We start from the raw sequence: 21,721 nt of genomic DNA on the forward strand, positions 1-21,721 counted from the left end.
GGGTCTCTGTCTTCTTGGTCAGAGGCCCTGAAAACTCCAGTGACACAAAGTTCCCATCTGGTCTAGGAGGGGAGATGCCATGGGCCCTCTGCAATAGACATTGGGCATTAGTCAGCCAGTGGAGGTTGGTTGTGCAGGCTGCCCTTCCTTACCAGGTCCCCCGCACACGTGCAGGGCCAGGTCTTCCATGCGGCCCAGAGAAAACAAGCTCACTGGAGACGTGAACCCTGTCCCTATGCCCGCAGGTGCCCACCACTTCCTAGAAGGAGCAGTAAAGCGAAGTCCTGACAGCAGTGTGTAGCAAATGAAAGAAGGAGCCAATGGAAGGCTCAGATGATGCCTAAGACTGGGGAGACGCTGCCCCTATATAGCACAGGTGCAGGGCTCTGAGGTGACCAGTGACACCAGGGCGGGGGAGGTGCGAGGAGCTGATCTGCTGACCTGCTCCCTTCTGATGGAGACCCAAAGGGCCCTGGACCTGTGTGGCTGCAGTCCACTGAGGTTCCCCATGGGCATGGGCAGCAGCTGTGCAACTACATCTCTGTTTGGGCCGTCCTGCACACAGCACCGGCCAGGCCCATCTTCTGCTCAAGTCATGACCTCTTTGCACTCTACTGACCAGGGAGGAGCCTGGGCCGCTCCTGACCTGAATGGTGCTGCCAGAGAAGCCCATGTCAGGCCGCACCGACCCTGAGTTCAGCCCCAACTTGCCACGGGCAAGGCGCTTCTGGCGTTTGCTTTTCTCTCACAGAGGTGCTGCCAGGGCACCACAGAGAGAAGGCTGTACCAGTGGAGACTGCAGGACCCATGACCTGACTCTCACTGCATTTACAAGGATCAGGTGATTCTCTGACAACTGTCACCTGGGGCCATGTGCCCAGCTACCACAGAGATGGCATGCCAATCAGCAGAGCACCTTCATAATAGGACGCGTGGAGACACCCTGAACGGGGAGCTCTTGGAGTCCTGCCATCTACCCTGTGTAGCCTGGACACTGTCTAAGCAAGGACCTGGCTGCCTACAGTGCTCCCAAGGTCACAGTGTCCCCCACCCACCCAGAGTGGGCAGAGGCCTTGAACTCACTGGGCTCTGGGCTTCAGGTTCTGGGTGCCCGCTGGCCTTCTGCATCCCCAGATCCTTCACGTAGTTGTAGATGTCGGCTCCAAAGCAGTCGGCCTCATAGAAGGCACTGGTCCAGCCAGGGCTGCAGCTCTGGAACTCAGTCGGGCCTGTGGACACAGCTGGGCCACCCTCCTCGGGCTTGGCCAGCTGGGCCACTGAATCAGCCGGTGAGGCCCCGCCAGCTGGCTCCAGGCCCAGGCCTTGCTGCCCATCCACTCCTGCCTCTGGCTGTTGCTCACGAGCAGCTTTTATTGACTTCTGAGGCCGAAATCCCACCTCAAAGTTTCCCTGCGATAGGGCATCAGAATCCCCGTCTGACAGCGTGGTGGGCGAGCAGGGGGCTCCACTGGCTCGGGCTGTGGCCGACTTCTCATTGCCTTGAAAGAAAGAGAAGAGAGTCAATGGGTAGCACTTCTGTCGTCTATGGGAGACGCCCAGCACCCTTGTGAAGGGACCCCGTCATGGCTGTTGTGCCAGGTGAAGCTGGCAGGAGACTCTGGGGCCACTGAACTGCTGATGAAGAGACAGTCACAGCCAGGAGTGAGGCCTCCCTGCACCAGGTGACCTCTGAGCACTGCACTGTGTCAGACTCCTGTGGGCCCTGGACCCTGTCCTCGCTCAGGCCCCCGTTAGCATCTGTTTCCTCTGGTCCTATCTGCTCTTGTGGAACATTTGCAGTCAGACCCTGAGCCCTGTCAACTCTGGAAGCTTCTGTCTGTGCTGGTGACATTCTGGCCCACTGGCCATCAGGGGGCAGCTCCTGCTTTGCTGAAATAGGGAACGAAGCCATCACCAAGGCCCTGTTACTGGGCAGTGGGTAGATGCAGGGCGATCAGTCACTCCTCCTTGTTCTTAAAGCCACCTGCTTGATCAGCCTACCTGGACTTAGACTAGTTTAGAGTTACAGTTTTCAGTTGGTCTAGGAACACCAGCTCAGGGTGTTTAAATGACCTATGCTTGCAGGGATGGTGCAAAGACCCCAGCACTGTGGCAGGTGGTGAAAGTGGACCCTGCATTGACAGCTCCCATCCCCAAAGCCAGGGCAGGGCAGTCATAAAGTTGGTTCTTTTTTTTTTTTTTTTTTTTCTGGAATTGCCAGCAACCACAGGAGGGGCCAGTGGACCCCACTGAGGACAATTTACAGCCGTCCCCGTGGTAGAGGCTGCATCTCTTACCTAGTCCATGCAGTGAGGGCCTTTTGCTGGACATTGAGCAGTTGCCAGGTGAGTGCTCGGGCAGAGGCTTCAGCTCCTCAGAAACACTGGCAAAAAGAAGACCGCTGGTCAGCCTCCTCTCACCTGGAGAAGGCAGAGGCTCCCAGTGCAGAGCCTCCTGTGATCACGCTGGGGCAGCAGGGAGAGGGAGCCAGGGAGGCTGTGAGCACAGAGCCTGTGGAGTCTGGGGGCCTGGTCTGCATGAGACCCAGGGAGGGGAAGGCCAGGCTAGGGCACCCACCTCTCGGGGGGTGAGGCTGGCCCGTTGACCACTTTGAAGAGGTTCTGAAGCAACTGCTCATTCCAGTATAGGTCACAGAACTTCTCCGATATGGCACCACAAAAGGTGGCAAAGGTGAGGTCTTTCAAGGCGTGAATATACTCCCCTGGTTTTGCAAACGATAGGGCAGGTTAGGATGCGGGCAAGGGCACATTTCTGGTTCCCTGACTCTTCATGAAGAAGAAGTGGTCTTGGGGCCGGTGGCAGGCATGGTGTGGGCTCGGAGACCCTCTCCCCCCTTGAGGCTCTTGGGTGCCCACTCTGTGGGCTGCCCCTGCTGTCCTGGCCCTTGTGTAGAGACAGATGAGGGGGACCCAAGTCCCCTCCATACCGATGGCCCCATGGGCTGCATCTGCCTCCCCCAGCCTCTCCCTGGTCCTAGACTTCTCCCAGAGTGGCCACCATGGCCCCATACCCATGATCAGTGCCTCCAGCCCATTGTCCAGGTAGCCATCGAAGGCAAACTCCTCCTGAATAAGGCGCATGGCCTCCTGCAGTGAGGGGCAGGTTGCTGTCTTAGGGGGGGATGAAGTGGCCACACTGGGTGGACAGAGCTTGCGGTCTGCTGGCCGAGGCCTGTCAGGATGACCATCTGGGCCCCTGGGGCTATTTGCACTCACTGCAGCCAGGATGGGGCCCCGTGTGGCTGACTGAGGGCCTTCTGGTTCAGAGGCCTTGTTCCCGGGTGGCTTGCACGGGTGATGGGGGCTGTGGTTGGCTGAGGGGGTTACCATGGGTAGAGTGGCTCCAGGTGGGACCTGTCCATCTAGCCTGTGCTTGGGAGATGGCACTGGTGCCTTCTGGGGCAGGGTAGGAGGAGGGGAGCTGGGCATCCCTGATGTGGCACCCTTGGGTTGTGTGGGTGGGGTGGGGTCTTGTGGGCTAGAGCACCCCTTGGCCAAGCTGGAGTTCCCGACAGATTCTGGGGCTGTTCCCTGTGACCCTAGACCAGGAGCTGGCTGGTCAAGTATCTTCAGGCTGGTGGCCCCAGCAAGGTCCTGGGCCACTTGCTTCCCATCTTCCTCCCGGTCCAGCTGGCTGCTCCTCTCATTGGACTTCTTGACTGAGGACAAGACAAGCTGGTCCCTGGCGGGGGGGTGGAGAGGAAGAGAGCTCAGGAGGGGCTACCTATGATTGGCAATGCTACCAGCTGGGGGAGGAGGACACTCACCTGACCACATCTGCATCCCGAGCGAGGATGACCGGTTTGAAGTGAGTGGCCTCAGAGGTGAAGGCTGCTGGCAGCTCACAAGCTCCTTCGTGACAGGAGGGTGGACCAGGCATGGGCCCTGGCACAGCAATGAGTTTAGTGTCACTGCTGACTGGCAGGAAGCCTGGGGACAGCCATTTGGGGGTGGGGTGGCGTGGGAAGAAAGGATGGTTGGGGAGCTGGCAGATTGCCCTAGAGTGATCCCTCACTTAAGGCCCTGCCAGCTTGCCAGGCCCTGAAACTGGGCACCATGCCCCCTCCCATGTCCCCGAGCTCCTCCATGCCATTTTGGGTCCAGGAGCCAGAAGGTGGGGGTGATGGTTCCTGGGAAGGGAAGGTGAGGAGACCAAGCCTTAGCCAGGAGGTGAAGGACTGCTAAGGACAAGTCTCTTCTTGCTAGGGGGCCTCCCTCAGAGGGACCTGGGCAAGACTGAGGGTGGGACACATGGCAAGAATAAGGACAGGGAGGGGTGGGTGGGGCTGGCCTGGCAGAAGACCTGCAGATGGCAGAGAATCTGGGGCTGAGGGCTGAGAGGGAGGATAGTCAGGTGGCTGATGCCCAGCTCTGTGCGTACTGTCGTGGCTTCTGGGTGACATGGGTACCATTGTCCACTCAGGGCTGGACTCATAGGGGGCAGCTGGGAGTGTGGGGTGCAGGAGCTGCTGGCAGGAAAGCTGGGACATTGGGCAGCCCACCTGTGGTGGGCTCAGGAGCAGGTGTCACTTGGGGCTTCAGCTCAATCTTGGAGAAAGCACTTTGGAGACCGATGGTCTCTTCCTCTGGGTGAACCTGGAGTGGGAGGTCACAAACGGCCGGTCAGGGGACAATAGGAACCCTGGAGGTATAGCACAGATGCCTGCTTTGCAGCCCCTGCCACAGTCCAAGGAGGTTTCAGGGAGGCAGAGGCCTGCCCCAGAGTAGGCTGTGGGAGCAGGAGCTCTGAGGCCTCCTTTATGAGTCTGTGGTGGGTTTCTAGAGATGGGAGGATGGTGGAGAACCCAACTCTCAAACCTGCTGGGGGCAGGTCCAGTGCCCCAAGGCTGGGGAAGTGCCACCCGCTCCAGGTCCATCCACCTGGTCATCATGCCCAGGGGGCCATGTAAAGACTGTGGGCCATCTGAGGGTCACTCTGCAGATGCTCAGGAGATGGGACCTGAGAGTGGACAGCCCTGCAGGGGCAAAGCACCTGTGCCCTGGGCAGGGGCTGTAGGAGAGGGTCTCTCAGGAGGGAGACTATTTACCACCTCTTCTCTAGGTTCTCCGTTAGACTCAAAGGAGGAGACAGCAGACCCTGCAGATATGCAAAGGAGACTCCCAAGCTTGGGGAGCACTGTCTTACCTTGCATGTGGATGCCTGTAGGTGGGCTAGAATCTTCCTGCTGTCCATGCCTCGCTGAAGGAGGTAGCTGCTGCACACCTGAAAGCAGGGAGATGTCCAGGCAGGATAGTAGGAGCCGCTCAGGTGTCAGCTCTGTGGCATCTGCTCCATTTCTCATGAAGTTATAGGAAACACGGGGATGTGTGTGGAGGAGCACAACAAGGACATGGGACAGGGGGACCCTGGGTAGTGTTGATGAGATTCTAGTCTGGACTTCTGGCCTGTCCCAGCTGAGAATAAAAACAAGGGCCACAGTGGTCCTTCCCTGCTGTGTGGTGCTCAGGACAGTGCTGAATGGTGTGCTGGAGGCAAAAGGCACTAAGCTGGGAGAGAGAGTGGTCAGGACCAGTCCCTGCACACACCCAAGACAACCCAAGCTTGCAGCCTACACAGGCCGACTCTGTAGACAACTACAGTCAGCAGCAGTTCCAAACTCACAGGTCATGGTGGGGGCCCCTCCCGGTCTGCCACACATCTGAGCAGCTCCACGGCAGTGCAGTTACCTTGATGGCCTCAGCTACAGATGGCCGCTCTGGGGCACGGCGCCTGGCCATGTCCAGGAGGAAGGTCTTGAGCCTGCGTGGCAGGGCCAGCTTGTGCTCATGGGGGACGCTGAACTTGGCTGCTGTCCAGAGGACAGCGGCCACACAGTACACCGAGGCCTGGGTGGAAGTAGAGAGGAGAGGAGTAGGCAGTGGGGCCAGCAGAACCAGGCCCCTAAAGAGACACCAAGGCACAGCCCTGTGATCTGGGGGCCCACCCAGCTAGACCTCCATTCCGGTTTTTTTTTTGGCAGTACTGGGGTTTGAACTCGGGGCCTCATGCTTGCTAGGCAGGTGTTCTATTACTTGAGCCACTCCGCCAAGCCCTTTTTTTTTGTATTGGGCATTTTCGAGGTAGGGTCTCACGAACTATTTACCCCATTGGCTTCAAACTGCGATCCTCCTGATCTCTGCCTCCTGAGAAGCTAGGATTACAGGTGAGAGCCACCGGCTCCTCACTCTTCTAGGCTTTCACAAAGGAGCTGCTACAGACATCACACACATGTAAGTTGAGGTTCATTAACATTTCCTTCCTCACTTTGTTAAGTCTGACAGATCACTTAAAACAGTAGTCGACCCCTGATGTGCAGCATTTGCTGGTTTCCGTGGAGCAAATGCTCCCACACTGACTTCCAGCATCGAGCAGCCAGTGACCGGGCGACTGGGCGACTCCAGACACAGAGCACCAGGACGCCCTGGAGCAGAGAGCAGCCAACCATGCACGTGACGGGGACCGATCACTCACTGAACTACGCCTGTAGATTGACAGGCAATTGTAGGAAACAGACCCGTGTCCCACTGCAGCAGTGATTTCTTGTTCGGAACAAACCACTTTTAGGCAGTTTTAAATTCTATGAAGTTCAACTTAGCGATTTTTCTTTTTGTGGAAAGTTTGTGGGTAATGCTTTTGAGGGCATGTCTAGAAATTCTTTGCCTAGAAATTCAAATTCCTGAAGAATTTCTTTCATCAGCAATGTTGTGTACATGCTAGGTTTTGTGTGTGTGTGTGTGTGTGTGTGTGTGTGTGTGTGTTGGGAACGAAACCCAGGGCTTCACCACGCTAGCTGAGAACTCTACTGTTGAGCTATTTCCCCAGACCCAGTATTTCATATTTTTGAATGATTATAAATGTATAAAAACCTTAATTTCTTTTTCTTTTTTGTGGTACTGAGGTTTGAACTCAGGGCCTACTTGAACTACTCCACCAGTCCTTTTCTTATGATGGATTTTTTTGAGATGGGGTCTCACAGAACTATTTTTCCCAGGGCTGGCTTCGAACCATGATCCACCCGATCTCTGCCTCCTGAGTGGGTAGGATTACAGGCATGAGCCACTGGTGCCTGGCCAAGTTTTAATTTCTGTGCCCATAATTACTGCTAAATATATAGGAATACAACAGATTTTTGAATCTTGCATCTGTGACCTTGCAAAATTCACATATAATGTATAGATGGTTTGTTTTCATCTTTGTAGATCCTTGGGATTTTCTACATAGACAATTATGTCATCCAGTCTCATTTCTTCTGTCCTTTTCTTTATGCTTTTTTAGTGCTAGGACTTCAGGTGCCATGTTGAGTAAGAGAGGTGAGAGTTCTGACCTGAGGGAGAAAGCAGCCAGTCTTCAACCACTGAGTATGATGTTGGCTCTAGGCTTATTTTTCATAGATGCTTTTTTTTAAAAATTGAGTTGAGAAAATTTCATCTATTTCCATTTTTCTGAGGTTTTTTTTTGTAAAGTCATGCATGTGTGTCAAATTTTGTGCTTCTTTTGCATTAATCAGTTTGATGATGGAATTTTCCTTCTTTGATCAGTTTATGTGTTAGACTATACTGATTTTCAGATGTTGAGCCAGACTTGCACTCCTGGAGCAAACCCCACTTTGTCATGGTGTATAATTGCTTTTTATATATTGGCGAATCTATCTGTATATATTTTAGGGAGTTTTGCCCGCATATTCATGAGTGATACTGATTGTTCGGGGGCATTCTATGTCTATTTTGGGATCAGGCTGCTATTAGCTTCATAAAATGAACTGCAAAGTATTTTTCCTCTTCTGTTTTCCAGAAAAGATTGTACAGAACTGGAGTTGATTCTTTTTAAACACACATGGTATAATTTCCAGGTAAAACCATCTGGGCCCAGAGATATATTCTGGAGGGTTTCGAAATTATAAATTCAATTCTCTCACTAGCTATGGGCAAGTCAAATGACCTGCTTCTCTGGTCTATGTCACCCAAGCCACCAAATGTATGTGGGGGCTATTTGTGGCATCTTCTTGCTCTCCTGATGTCTGCAGGTTTACAGAGATGTCGCTCTGCTATTCTGGGGATTGGGGATTCATGTGTGCTGTTTTCTTTCATCAACTGCCATTTTGGTTTATCTATAGTACTTTTGAGTGCATCCCTCTGTACGTATGCTGTGCAGTTTTTCTGCTTTCTTTTTTTGACAGTACTGGGGTTTGAACTCAGGGCTTCACACTTGCGAGGCCGGTGCTCTACCACTTCAGCCACTGCGCCAGCCCTTTTTTGGGTTGGGTATTTTCGAGATAGGGTCTTGCAAATTATTTGCCTGGGCTGGCCTCGAACTGGGATCCTCCTGATCTCTGCCTCCTGAGTAGCTAGGATTACACACGTGAGCCACTGCACTCAGCTCTGTGCAGTTTTTCTAGTGGTTGTTCCAGGTACCTCTCACAAATACGTAAGGGCACACAGTCGACAGGTGTCAATATCTCACCAGTTTGCATATCGTCCCCTGCATCTTGCTGCCTTCTCCCACTTGTAACATGATTGATTTACATGTCATCTCTCCATAATTTATGACCACCTGAAGGTATTACAAATTTTACTTTGATCATCAAGCCTGAGTCCAGACACTCAAGAGAAGGCAGGCCTGATGTATTTACACATATCTTTGCTCAGCTTGTCTTTCCTTCCGGATATTCTGAGATTCCTTTTTTTTTTTTTTTTTGTCATTTCGTTTCTGCTTAAAGGACAAGCCATTCTTTTAGGGGAGACCTGCTGGTGACAAATTCTTGGTTTCCTTTCGTCAGAGAGTATCTTGACACTCCACTTCTCAGGTTGTGTTGCTGGAGACAGAACTCGGGGTGGATGGTCCTCCTGCTCTTCTTCAGTCTCAGCGACTCCCTGCCAGTTGAACCGTTCCCCCCTTATATGTGAGCACACCTTTCCCTCGCCCCGCCCCCTCCGGCGCCCTCGCCCCGCCCACCTCTAGCCCCGCCCCCGTGGCCTCTCCTTTTCCCCTGCAGGGTCACGGGTGAGGCGTGGAGAGCTGCGGCCCAGCGGAAAGCCCTCCCGGTTCTGAATGTAACTCGTTTAATTGCATTTAAACTTTATGAAGCTCATTACGCCCTGGTAACGCCCGTGGGCGGCCCCTCGTGGGCCTGGAGGGCCGCTGCGGCCCGTCCCGCGACCCCCGGCGGTGCACGCTGCCCACAGCGCCCCAGGCAGAGCCGCGGCTCGGGAAGTGGGCGCTGCGCTCGGGGAGCCATCACTCCCCGGTGGTGGACAGGAGGGGGACGCGGGGCTGGGGCCCGCGGCGGAGGGAAGACGCGGTTACCTTTTCTGTCACCAGCTTGTCCTCGGCCACCTCCGGAGCCAGGAAGAACGAGTTGTAGGAGCCTAGGAGAGAAACCGTCCGTGGTTTTCCCTGCAGCCCCGGCCATCGTGCTGGAGCCCGGCCCCAGGGACCCCGCGTACGCACCGTCGGCGGGCGGAGGCCCGAAGAGCACGGCCCCGTCCTCGGCCACCAGCACGTTGTCCAGGCACAGGCAGGCTGCAACAGAGCGATCGGGGCGCCCCAGTGTCATCCGGCCTCAGGCCCGGGAGGCTGGCCGAGAGTGGACAGCAGGGCAGGGAGCCGCCCTTCCACCCCGCCAGGCAGCGCATGGCTCTCATTAAGCTGGGGTGACAAAGGGGCAGGGCCCACGCTGGGCTGGGCTGGTTCAAGTCCTCCAGACCTAGGGCTGAGGGGCAGTTTAGCAGCAGCTTGTCCCGGAGGTAGATGGCGGCGTTTCTCTGATTCCACCCCGCTCCCCCTAACCCTTTTAGACACTGCCCTCATCGTTGCCCCGTGGCACTTTAAGACCACAGATGAATGTCAGTCTGTCTTGCTATCTAACAGGGTTGAGCTTGGGGAGGGGGGGATACCAGTGCAACATCTAAGAGTCCCTCCTGTGCCTCCCAAGTCAACGCTGACCTCCTTGGGGACAAGTGAAATCCCTGCTGAGAATGTGTGAGCTGGAGCCATTTTTTCCTCTATACCAAGGGTCACTGGTTTTAGGTCCATGTTGCAGGCAGCTGACCCCACTGTCCCTGTCAGTATTAGACTAGAGGATGTGTTTCCAGCGTGCCTTGATCAGGTTGTTGGCCATCACCCTTGGGTAACTGGGTGGGGGGTGGGGATGCTGCACCCCCACCCCTTCTGCTGTCCCTGGGCCTCAGGCTCCATCCAGCAGGACAGGGTGACCCCTCACCTGGATGCTCTGTGTGCTTCTGCAGAGCGCTGAGGCAGGCAAGGCACAGGGCCCACAGCTCGTACTCCCTGAAGGGCCGCCCCAGTTTGGATAGGAGGTCCTGTAGGGACAGGCTCTGTGGGAGGGAGAGGACGGTCATGTGAGAACACCTCTGCTTGCTGGTGGCCAGGGAAAACCCTCCTCCTCCACCAGCATGCCTGATAAACAGAACAAGCATGGGCGAGGATGTGGAGAAGTGGGAGCCCTTCATGTACTGCTGGTAGAAACATTAAACAGTGCAGCTTTCGTGGAAAACAAAGGATGTGCCTTGAGAAATTAAACAATTACCTATAATCCAGCAATTCCGTTTCTGGGCCTGTACCCATAAGAATTGCAAGCAGGGACTCAAGAAGATACTTGTTCACCCATGTATCAAGGGTATCAAGGTATCATTGACAAGAACCAAGAGGGGGCAGCACCTCAAGCATCCATCGATGGATGAGGAGTGAACAATATGCTCCATCCACATGACAGAATAATAATCACTCTTAAAAAGGATGGGAATGCTTGCCACACTGTAACAACACAGATTAATTTGAGGACATTATGCTGAGTGAAATAAGGTAGATACAAAAGGGCAGAGACTGTGAGTTCACATATGAGGCACCTGGAGTTGTCATGTTTATAGAGACAGAAAGTGGAAGATGGGTGTCAGGGGCTGGAGAGAAAGAAGTCAGTGTTGATGGGGTCAGAGCTTCAGTCATGGAAGATGGAGAAGTTCTGGAGATGGGGGTGGTGGTTGAGCAACAGTGGGAATGCCCTTACAAGTGGTTAAAACAGAAAATTTTATGTTATGTGTGTTCTAACACATGACCACACTCAGCACACGTCCTGCAGTGAGGACTCACGGAGCCTGGGAGACAGTCCCTCTGCTTTGAGGTCATGTGAGAGCTGGGAGCAAAGCCCCTGCCCTAGGCCTCAGAAGTGCAGGCTTTTCTGCAAAGTTCCGGAGACCAGTGCCTTCCAGCCCAGTTCAAGGTCCCTGTGTGCATCAGAGGGGCTGAAACCAGGAGCAGTGTCAGCCCTGTGGCTCCTCCCTGCTCACTGGTTCTTCTGTGCTACACCTCGTGGTGCCTGTTTTCTGAAGTCAGAGCACTAAGCCTTGAACATGAAATGGGGGATCTCCAGCTCTGGGCCAGCCCTGACAACTTGGGCCCTGCCCTGTGTGGGAGGGCAAGGTCTGGTGTCTGAGCCAGTGTCCTGTGCCTCTGTCTGGGGCAGGGCCGCCTGGTGCTTGGGGCAAGAGCCAGGCTCATTGCTCAGCTCTGTTTTGTGCAGAGTTGGAGACCTCAACTGCCTCTTAGCCACACTCACTCTCTGACAAGCTTTCCAGCCACCCATGCCTCAGTTTGCCCATCTGGAAGGTGGTGTCATGAAGCAGCTGCCCTGGTGGGGAAAGCCTTGAGGTGGTGGCTGAACCACGTGTGCCTCAGGCCCAGATAGGGCAGACCTTCTGTGGCATGGGTCCTGAGTTGGACCTCTGTTAAGTGGCCACATCTTCCATGTGGGTTTCTCTAGCACTCCTCTGGATATGAATGGTGATATAAATTACCTGCCCCCGTCCTTTGGGTTAAAAAGCCTGGTAGGAAGGGGGGCTGCTGACATCACCCTTGTCCTCGGGTCCCAGCGCTGAGGAGCAAGCAGGACACAGAACTTCGAGTGAGTGGGGAGCAGGCTGTGGTCTGCATCTACCTTCAGTGTCCCCCAAGTGCCCATGTGTGGGAATTTCATCTCCATCGTGAGGTATTAAGAGGGTGGCACCCAATTTAGCCCTAGTATTTGGAATCTAATCTGGCCCTGGTATTTGGAGGTGGGGCGTTGGGAGGTGACTGGGAATAATAAGGTCATGGTGTGGAGCCCCCATGGTTGAATCTGGTGGCTTTCTAAGAAGAGGAGACACTCCCAGACTTTTTTTTTTTTTTTTTTTGGCAGCACTGGAGTTTGAACTCAGGGCCTCATGCTTGCTAGGCAGGCACTCTTACTGCTTGTACCACTCTGCCAGCCCTTTTTGTGTGATACTCTTGCAAAGTATTTACCCAGGGCTGGCTTTGAACCACGATCCTCCTGATCTCTGTCCCCTGAGTAGCTAGGATTACAGGCACGGGCCACCGGCATGCAGTTACTCCGTCACTCTTGACACAGTGCTCTGTGCCACCTCAGGATCTACCAGCAAGAAGACATCACCAGGTGCAGCTCTCAACCTCAAACCTCTAGGACTGTGAACTGAGCAAAACTCTTTTTCTTTACAAACTGGCCTGCCTCAGTATTTTGTTATAATAAGGGAAAATTACAAATATACTTGGTCAACTGCCACTCAGCTGGGCTGGGCCCAGGTGTCCCTTGCCTGACAGAAGGGCCAATGAGCACAGATCAATCAGTTGCCTGTTGCACCACTAAAAACCCAAACCTCTCAGATAGCTGGCTCCAAACAGAGAGAGTCCTTTGTCTCTCCAAGGGATAGCACTTGGCTGGGGGAAACCCATTCTGCCCCGGGTGACTCCATCCTATCTGTAGGATCCCATTTTACCCAGGAACCCTGTTCTATCCAGGGGAATACCATCCTGCTCAGGGAACCCCATCCCAGCAGCTGCACAAAATCCCAGCATCGATGAGGGTGCCACTGGGCTAGCCTGTCTGGCGTCCTTCACACACAAGGACTGACAGGTGAGGAATGTCAGTGCACGGTTTTGGTTTCTAAAATCAAGAGAGCAGGACCCAGAAGAGCAGGACAAGGAAGACCCAGGGATCAGAACCAGGGGAAACAAGGTTCCTGAAGTAATCCCACCAGGGGAAGAAAATTAAGGCCCAGGGGTCTGTGTGCCTGGGTAGGGGCTGAGGGAGATGCTACTTTCTGGGGTGTCCAGAAGTGAATGCCTCCTTCCAGAGAGGCTGCAGGGGGGAGCTCTGGCCTGGGGGCCACTCCTGGGGAGACAGCCAGTCCCATAAGCTGTATTCATACTTTATGTCAAAAGTGGGGCTTGAAGAAAACTTTGTAATCAGTGAGCAAGAATGAAGGCTGAGGAGCCCCTGCATCAAGTGATCATCAAGGCTCTGGAGAAGCAGCATGGCCAAGCTACACCCCAACTTCCCCATCCCAGCCTGGGGAAGACCAGGACCACCCACCTGCTCTGCGGCTGTACTTCCCTGCAGGTCAGCAGCTTCTGGAATCCCCTTGTCACCCCCAGCAGTCTGGGCTTCATGGCTTGCATCTCCAGGGTCTGAGGTCTGGAGCGGGGGTCTGTTCTCCACAGGCCTCTTGCCAGAGGGTGAGGCCTCTGGCTGTTCTGAGGCCCCAGGCTCCCTGTCCAAGCTGTGGCTTTTGCCCAGCACCCCTTTCAGTTGGAGTCTGGGCTCCTGCTCTGGCCACAGTCTGCTTTTGGGCTGTGCCTTGACATTAGAAAGGCCGTTTTTTCCCTCCAGAAAGACCTTCCTGGGATCCGGGGGGAAGAATTCAGATATGTTCAGCTGGTTTTTTGAGCTGGTCGGCGACAGGCAGAGAGTGTTGGCCTCGGAGCCCTCGGGCACCAGCCTGGGGAATGTCTGTGCCTTTCTCAGTCGGCTTCGCCTGAGGACATCTCTGTCTAGCTCACTGAGGGGGCACCTGGCGTCAAGGACAAGGCTGGCCAGCCCCTCCTGACCAGGGCTCTCTCCATTTTTCATTGGGGCTGAAAGCAGCGGCTTGGAGGGCAGGGGTCTGGAGCCCCAGCCTGCCTCCCGCCCTGGGTCTCCAGAGGCGGGGGATTGGGACAGGCCCTCTGGGACGGGCAGGGCCTCTGGATCAGCAGTGATGTCTCCAGATGGCCTCTTGGGCGCTACACTTCTTGGAGCAGGTCTTCCCCTCCAGGTGCTCTCACTGATATCTGGACATGAAGCAGGGCATGGTTACCATGGAGGGGTCTGGAATGGGGACCCTGGCAACCCCATGGCTACCTCTGATCCTGCCATACCCATCACCACCATCTCCCCTAGAACAAATCTCACAGAAACGGGCTCCTGTCCTGTGCTCCTCCCACCCCCTCAACGCAGGCCCCAGAGACCCCCTGCCTAGGGGGTCACACAACCTAGCCACTCAGTGGTTCTCAAGGGCAAAGGCTGCTGGGCCTCTCCTGTGTGAGGCAGAGCTTCCCGGGAGGTGAGTCTTTGCCCTATTACCTGGTCCCAAAGCTCCTCATTTTCTATTATGGTTATACAAGTGATTTCCCAAAGGGAGAAAATGAATCTGGCTGCAGCTGTGCGCACGCAGCCTTGCATGTATGCCGTGATGGCAGCTTCTCCAGATACTCAGTTCCTTTGGTGCTTCTGCTGTGCATTTCACACTGCGTCTCTCCCGGGGCAGCAGCTCTGCATTCTGAAGTTCAGCCCTCTGCCGTTGCTGGAGCTAAGCCGGTGGTTTCAGGGGCTGCAGCATTGCAAATGCTGAGTGCTCCATTGGCAGGGAGGACCCTCCTGCCTCTGTGAGGCTCTGGGGGGTAAAGAGCCTAGTATGCCCCTTTCCCAAGGCCTCAAAGCTCCCGAGACTACACCAGAGTCCCATGTGAGTCATGAGACCCCAGATGTGCAGCAGAAGCTTTACATAGGGAGCAGTGAGTAGCCTAATTGGGAGTGAGTGACAAACTGTCGCATACATTCATGGGAAAACCCAGGGGGAGAATAAGATAGTTAAGCAGCACTAGCCTGAGTCACTTCTGAGCTCAGTCTTTTTTTTTTTCCCAGTACTGGGGTTTGAACTTAGGGCCTACACCTTGAGCCACTCTACCAGCTCTTTTTTGTGGTGTTTTTTTTTTTTTTTTTGAGACAGGATCTCATGTATTATTTGCCTCTGGCTGGCTTCAAACCATGATCCTCCTGATATATGCCTCTTGAGTAGCTAGGATTACAGGCATGAGCCACCAGTTCCCGGCTCTGAGCTCAGTCTTGACCCTCACCTCTCACTGCATGGTGTTTGCATGGCTGTCTGGGGTTGCTGAATGTGCGAGTGTAGAAATGCCGGTGCGCACAGTGTCTCCATGTGAGCGTATGTGGTATGCATGAATGCGTGGCTGTGTCCATGAATGTGCATGCTTGTGTGGGAGTGTGTAATATACGTAGGTATTTGTGAATTTGTGTATGTCAGTCACAGGGCAGACACGAGTGCAAACTTACGTATATGGGGTACAAACATGCTGGATTTGAATATGTGTGTGTGTGACTGAGTGTGGTAGGTATTTATAGGGTAATTATGTTAGAATAAACATGACTGAGAGTGCATGTATCTGTGTATCGTGTGTACACTTCTGTGAGTGGGCGTGTGCACATGTGTATGTGTGTCTGTGCATGGTAGTATGTGCATTTATACACATTGCATGCCTCTGTGCTCAAATGTGTGAATGTGCATGTGTGTGCATGGGTGAGTATGCGTGCAGGTACATGCATGTTAGTGGGCACACGTGCTTACCCTGGAACGCTCCGAAGGACTCGATGGAGAGGACCCTCCTTCCGATGGCCGAGAGACTTTGGCACAGGCGGCACGAGGACATGGGCTGCGTCTTCTCCTCACATAGTGCTATGATGCTCTGCAGACACCAGTGTGCATCTCAGTGCATGCCAACTGAGGCGCACAGGCTCACCAGGGAGAGGGTCCACCTTCTGAGACCCTCCCACCTACACAGGGCTCTGGGGTGGTCCCAACAGTCCCCAGATCTGCCCCCCCGCCCCGTTCCCACATGCACCTTCTGGTGTAAAAAAGCAAGTCCCCCAGGACTTTCTCATTTACAGAAAATGAGATTGTTTTGCCCATAATAACGTAAGCCAAAGACTCATTACAAAAATGTATGACAAAAATTATGTCCTTATTCAAAAGGAATGTGACACCACCACGCTCTGGTGGAGGAACCCAGTGAGGCCTGGGTGTGTGTCATGTGTACATGTGCACATGGCACTACACACATGCAGGGTCAAGTGGAGTCTGGTTGGGAGCCTACCTCCAGGTCTGGCCTGTCCCTGGGGTCCTCTGCCTGCATCTGACCCAGCAGCACCTCCAGGTCTGGACTTAGCTTGGGCTCCAGCTCTGGCTCTGCTACATAGTCCAGGGCAGCCTTCAGTGTGGCCCCCAGGGAGTAGATGTGAGCCTGTGGTACCAAGGAGTGTCGGTGCCTCATCTGCATTTGGCCACCCTTCCCCAGGCCTTTGGACAGGCACACCTACAAGCGTGCCTCCCTCTCGCTCCCCCCATGGCAGGCCACTCCTTAGGGAGGAGGGAGCACCCACAGCAGCATCCAAGCTGCTGGTGTCTGGGCCTGGCAAGTCCACCTCCCCTCCAGGCTTCCCTCCGACTCTGGCCCTTGGGAGTGAGACCCATCCCTCCTCTCCTGTCTTTGGCATTCTTCACAAACTGGATTTCAGCAGGAGGAAGAGGGTTTTCTTTCCTTTCCTTATGTTTTTCTTTTTAAGATGGGTTTTCCTAACTGCACATGAAAACGGGCTCTTCCCATGGTCCACCTGGGACAGCAGCTGCGTCTACAGTCTCATCCTGAGTCCTGCAGGGGCTGACAGCAGCAGACGCCTCGGCGCCCTCCACACTCCAATAAAAAACCCAAAATTGTTGGGTTTATGTTGTAACTGAAGTGGCTTTTATGTTAATTTGGGAAGGACCAGCTTTCTTACCTAATAAATTCACTATGTGTAGAGACAGGGTCTTTTTTTGTTTATTTTAAAAGACAGGTGTCCATATTTATGGGGCACAGTGCAAGGTTTCTATGTGTGTTCACTGTTTGGACTTATTTGCTCCTGGCTTGTTTTCCTGTGTTTGAAATCTTTCCTGCCATATTCACTCCTGGGATTCCTGTGGTTTTGTTGCTATTATAACTGGGACATTTAAGTTTAATTTCTAAGTGATAATTATGACACAAAGGAAACCACTAATTTCCAGGCTGTATCCTGTTTTCAGCTGGCCTCTGTGCTTTTTATTCTTTTAGGTTCCAGGTCCCAGGTGCATAGGCTCACAATTCCTATACCGATGCACTTTGCTCGGGGTCCAACCAAGCCTGCCGCACTGACCACCCAGAGTCTGTCCGTTCTCCTCGTGCCCCAGGACCCTGGGCTGGCCCACCCCTCACAGGCCCACACCGGAGCCCCCAGCTCTGGTCTTCCCCACACATTCTGTGAGGCTGTGGCCATGCAGTGGGGGATCATGGGATTGTTGCCCTCAAAATAACAGTGGCGGTGGTGAGCACAAGGTCTAAGATGGATGCAAGGCGCAGGTGCAGGGAGGAGTAGCAGCTCTGCACAGCACGACTCAGTGGAATCAGGATTTTCCACACTCACGGAGTCTGAGCATGCCACTCCACCTGCCTTGAGAGCTCCCTGGTCTCTGTGTTAAGTGACCCACTCATGCTTCAGTTCCCAGCCTGAACTCCACGTACTCCAGGGCCCAGTGATGGAAATAAGGGGCTTTGTTAAGTCTGCCATGGTCCCTGCCCATGGTCTCCCAACAAGGAGATCCCCTGTGTGGACCATGACTTACTTTCACACAGCAGGATCCCATCTGCTCTGTGGCCCTGACCCCACTGGGTGTACACCTGGGGATGGACAATGCATGAAGGAGCAAACAAGGGACAGGCCTGAGCCTTTTTGCCTGGCCCCACTGGAGCCACATGTGCTCACGTAAAGAGGGCAAGAAAGAGCCTGTGAGGTCCAGAAGCTGGCCAATTTTAACTTTCAGAAGCTAAGCAGCCTGTGGGGTTTCATGGGCAAGAAATGGGGTGTGCACACTCGGTCCTGGGAAGGCTAATTTCAACGAGCTCAGGGTATTTCTGAACTCTCAGTAGTGGGCAGGGAGGATCCCGGGAGCGGGTGGCCGGATGGTGCCTGGAACACTGGGAGAGTCCAGGATGGACTCCTGGTGAGGGGAAGATTTGTTCCTTGCTAATCGGCTCTGAGGGGGGATCATGGAGCCAGAGAACCATATGGGCTATTCATTCCCACAGTCCTCTTCCACAAGAGTACGGACTGACTGGGGGCCAAGGGCTGCCTCTGACTACATGAGATAGCACAGAGGTAAAGGCAGTGGGGACGGAGAAACAGTCAGAAGTTGGTGCCAGTGAGTGGATACAGCCGGCAACTTCGCCCCAAAAGTGTGGCCCCAGGGACAGTCCAGAGACCCCAGATCCGGCTGGAGCGTCTTTTGTCCAATCGACTGACCCTGCAGAGCAGCAGACCCGCACCACTACACCTGAGTGGGACGGGACTGACCGGGACATGGAGGTACAGGTGGACCTTGAGTTCCTGGGTCTCCCTATGAAGCACTCACACTGCTCAGGGGTCCTGGCAGCCCTAGCAAGGGGCCCAGAGTAAAGGTAATCTGGGACGGGGCAGAAACCCCACACACCACTGCCAGAGGGGTTACGCGGTCTCCTTGTGGATGTGGCAACACACAGTGCACCCACAGGCATTTCACCCGGAGCCCCGAACTGAGGAAACTCAAAGACCTGGGGTCCCTCCTGTCGCAAGCCCGCCAGCCTCCTGCATCAACTCCTGGCTGTCCACACTGCATCCAGTCCGCCTGCCATGCACTGGCCTCCAGAAAAGACCCTCCCGGCGGGGCTCCGCTTCCCCACGGGGCTCCGTCTCCCCACGGGGCTCCGCCTCCCCTCTGGCTCCGCCTCCCTACGGGCTCCGCCTCCCCACGGGCTCCGCCTCCTCCGGGCTCCACCTCCCCTCGGGCTCCGCCTTCCCACGGACTCCGCCCCCTCGGGGCTCCGCCTCCCCTCGGGGCTCGCGTCTCCTCCCAGGCCTCATCTTTCTCTGCAAACCGGAACGCAGCGCCCTCTAGAGGAAGAGCGGCACCCACCCACAAGCAGAGCCAGGGACCTTGATTGTTAGAGGGTAAGGGGCCAAAAACAAAAAAAAAGCTACAGAAGATCCAAATGGCCCAAATGACCCGCTTGAGCTACACAGTAAAGACATCCATGTTGGGGAATATGAATCTTTTCAAAAACTGCAGATAGCAGGTGCACAAGGACATCTTTCAAGCACAGTGTGACTGAGTCAGAGGTCAGAAAGGCAAGAGGAAGCCCCAGTGTGCTCAGAGGTAAGAAATGACTGCTGGGAATGAATGTCTGCCAGTTACCCTAGTCCTAGACTGTCCACATAGCGCTGGGAAGTCCAGTCCATCCATGGAAAGCACTCTGCTCTGCATCGTCTGGTCTGTCACCCTGGGGGGACAGCTCCATCTGAATACCACTTACAGAGATGCTCCGTTTGTGAAAATCCATCAGGCTGTGTGCTTGTAATATGTGCATTTTCTGGGTATACAGCTCAATAAAGAGTAAGTAAAGCCCAGTTCATTCATATGGCTGAAGAAGAAATCTCAGTGGAAATAAAATAAGACACTTAGACGCCCACATAATGCAGCAAAACTCACGTATTGAGGGAAACTCATAGTCCCAAGTTGCGACAAAGACATTAGAAAGGAAGAGAAGCTGAAAACAGATGAGCTGAGTCTCCACCTCAAGTTAGGAGAGGAATGCACACTAAACTCAAAACAAGCAAAAGGAGGGAGTGTAAGGACAAGAATCAATGGAACAGAACACATGACAAGCCAGGGGAGACCATGTGATGCAGAGAGAGCACTAACGAAATAAAAAGCCAACCCTCGGCAGGACTGACAGGAGAAAGGAGACAGCGAAGATGAATGGTTCAGAGCGTGGACAGGGGTCCTGCAGATACCACGTCGATGCAAAGGGAACAGCTTTCAGCCAGCCATTTTGGTGCTTGGTTTTTATGTGCTGTACCTTACCAAAAAGCTGGCTCACTGAAAAACACAAGTTAATCTTGCAACTATTAAAAATTGGTGGTAATTAGAAATCTTTTTGTAAAGGAAACAGATGGCTTTATCAGCAAATCTTACTAGGCTTTCAAGGGACAGACTGTCCCATTCTTATAAGAACAGGGCAAAAAGAGAGGGGAGCTAAGACAAGACTGGAACAGTCCTGATGCCAGTGCCAGTCAAAAACTCCAGCAGGGTGAAAACTGCACACGAAAGCCACGGGAAATCCTTAGCAAGCACACCTAAGTTAAATTCAGCAGTGCACAGGAAAGCGAAGACACTTGGCCAACACAGTAGTTCCTAAGTTGGAAAGTGTAATACCAGAAAATAAATACATAAACACGAAAATCTTCATGAAGGCAAAATTGTATGACCATTTCAAGGGGACAAAAGAAGCATTTCAGAAAGATGAAAGGTACCATGGATGACCAAGTCCAATGCCGTCCTGGGTGGGAAGGTGAAAGCACGTGGTTAGAATAGGGTAACCTGGTCCCCCAGACAGGATGGTCACTCCCACACTTCCATCATGAGACTCAATGCTGTTCCTTGCCGTGCTCACTGAGGTGCAGAGTGGAAACTGAGGCCTCACTGATGGGGGGAGGGAGGGAGTCACACTATCGGTTTACTGGTGATTCGATCAGTTGCAGAGAAAAACTGAAAGAGCCGTTAGTTATTAGAAATGATACAAGATGTCGCAAGATGGTTGAGCACAGAGATGTTAAAGTGAATTCATCTCTCCACCCTCGCAACGAGCCAACACAAAACTGCAGCTAGAAACATCACCATTCGCTTACAATGGAATCAGAGGGGTGGCTCAGTGGTAGAGCACTGTCTAGCATGAGCAAGGCCCTCGGTTCAATCCCCAGCATCTTCCCCCACCCACAAAAAAAGCAGTGTAGAATGGAATCAGAACCTAATGCATTCTTGAGGATAAGTCTAACAAAAGAGAGCTGAGACTCCTGAAGTAACAGCTTTAAACTGTTCCTAGGAGATGTTAAGAAAACCACAAAAGCAAAGCAGTATGGGCCTTGATAGAGAAGAAGGACATTTACTGTAGAGCTGTGAGTTCTCCCAGACTGATCCACAGGCATAGGCCATTCCAGTCAAAATGCCAAAGAGCTTTGACAGAACTTGATAAACAACTGAGAACTACATGGGATTCAGGACTGAGAACAGGCAGAGTGCTCTGTAGGCTCCCACCAGGGGCAGGACCTGCAGGAAGTGGGTAGTTTGGAGAACCTGGGTGGAGTGCAAGGATGGGATGGATGAGTGACTGCAGAGCAGAGGAAGAGGGAGACCCCAAAGCTGACCTCAGTCTTGGTGTGTGGAACAGGTGCATGCACTGCAGCGAGCCAACAAACAGAGCTGGGAAAATGGTCCTTGATGGGAAAAGATGAAGGTGGACCCAAACCTCACGACTGATGGGCCAATTAGCCTGGTTGTCACTTCACACACAGCATGTCGGAACGTCACCTTATACACTGTGGAAATGTACCATTTTGTTTAGCTTACTTTTGTAAAGCTAGGGAGAAATTAGCTTCAGATGACTTAAATATGAAGAACAAAACTTTGCAATTCTTGGTAGAAAATATCAGTGAACACCTGCAAGAGTGTTAGGCTGGAAAGTCTCTTAAGAA

The 21,721-nt window shown here is 53.6% G+C and overlaps 1 protein-coding gene across 2 annotated transcripts in view; it reads right to left on the minus strand.

The window, feature by feature from the left end:
- The window catches only part of Kndc1 (kinase non-catalytic C-lobe domain containing 1), a 50,140-nt gene that overhangs the window by 18,904 nt on the left and 9,515 nt on the right, over window positions 1–21,721 (minus strand). The window contains exons 4-17 of one of the 2 annotated variants that reach the window (XM_074078019.1): window positions 16,240–16,386; window positions 15,714–15,831; window positions 13,403–14,139; window positions 10,241–10,355; window positions 9,469–9,540; window positions 9,325–9,386; window positions 5,709–5,867; window positions 5,167–5,244; window positions 4,523–4,616; window positions 3,788–3,905; window positions 3,032–3,702; window positions 2,578–2,722; window positions 2,298–2,383; window positions 1,084–1,499 (exon numbers count right to left, since the gene is read on the minus strand). In XM_074078019.1, coding sequence (XP_073934120.1) covers window positions 1,084–1,499; window positions 2,298–2,383; window positions 2,578–2,722; window positions 3,032–3,702; window positions 3,788–3,905; window positions 4,523–4,616; window positions 5,167–5,244; window positions 5,709–5,867; window positions 9,325–9,386; window positions 9,469–9,540; window positions 10,241–10,355; window positions 13,403–14,139; window positions 15,714–15,831; window positions 16,240–16,386 — 3,018 coding nt within the window. Of the gene's footprint in view, window positions 1–1,083; window positions 1,500–2,297; window positions 2,384–2,577; window positions 2,723–3,031; window positions 3,703–3,787; window positions 3,951–4,522; window positions 4,617–5,166; window positions 5,245–5,708; window positions 5,868–9,324; window positions 9,387–9,468; window positions 9,541–10,240; window positions 10,356–13,402; window positions 14,140–15,713; window positions 15,832–16,239; window positions 16,387–21,721 lie in introns of both variants that reach the window. The other variant, XM_020170435.2, reaches the window with a different exon arrangement.

This window comes from Castor canadensis, chromosome 7 (genome assembly GCF_047511655.1).
Source record: "Castor canadensis chromosome 7, mCasCan1.hap1v2, whole genome shotgun sequence".
Taxonomy (NCBI): domain Eukaryota; kingdom Metazoa; phylum Chordata; class Mammalia; order Rodentia; family Castoridae; genus Castor; species Castor canadensis.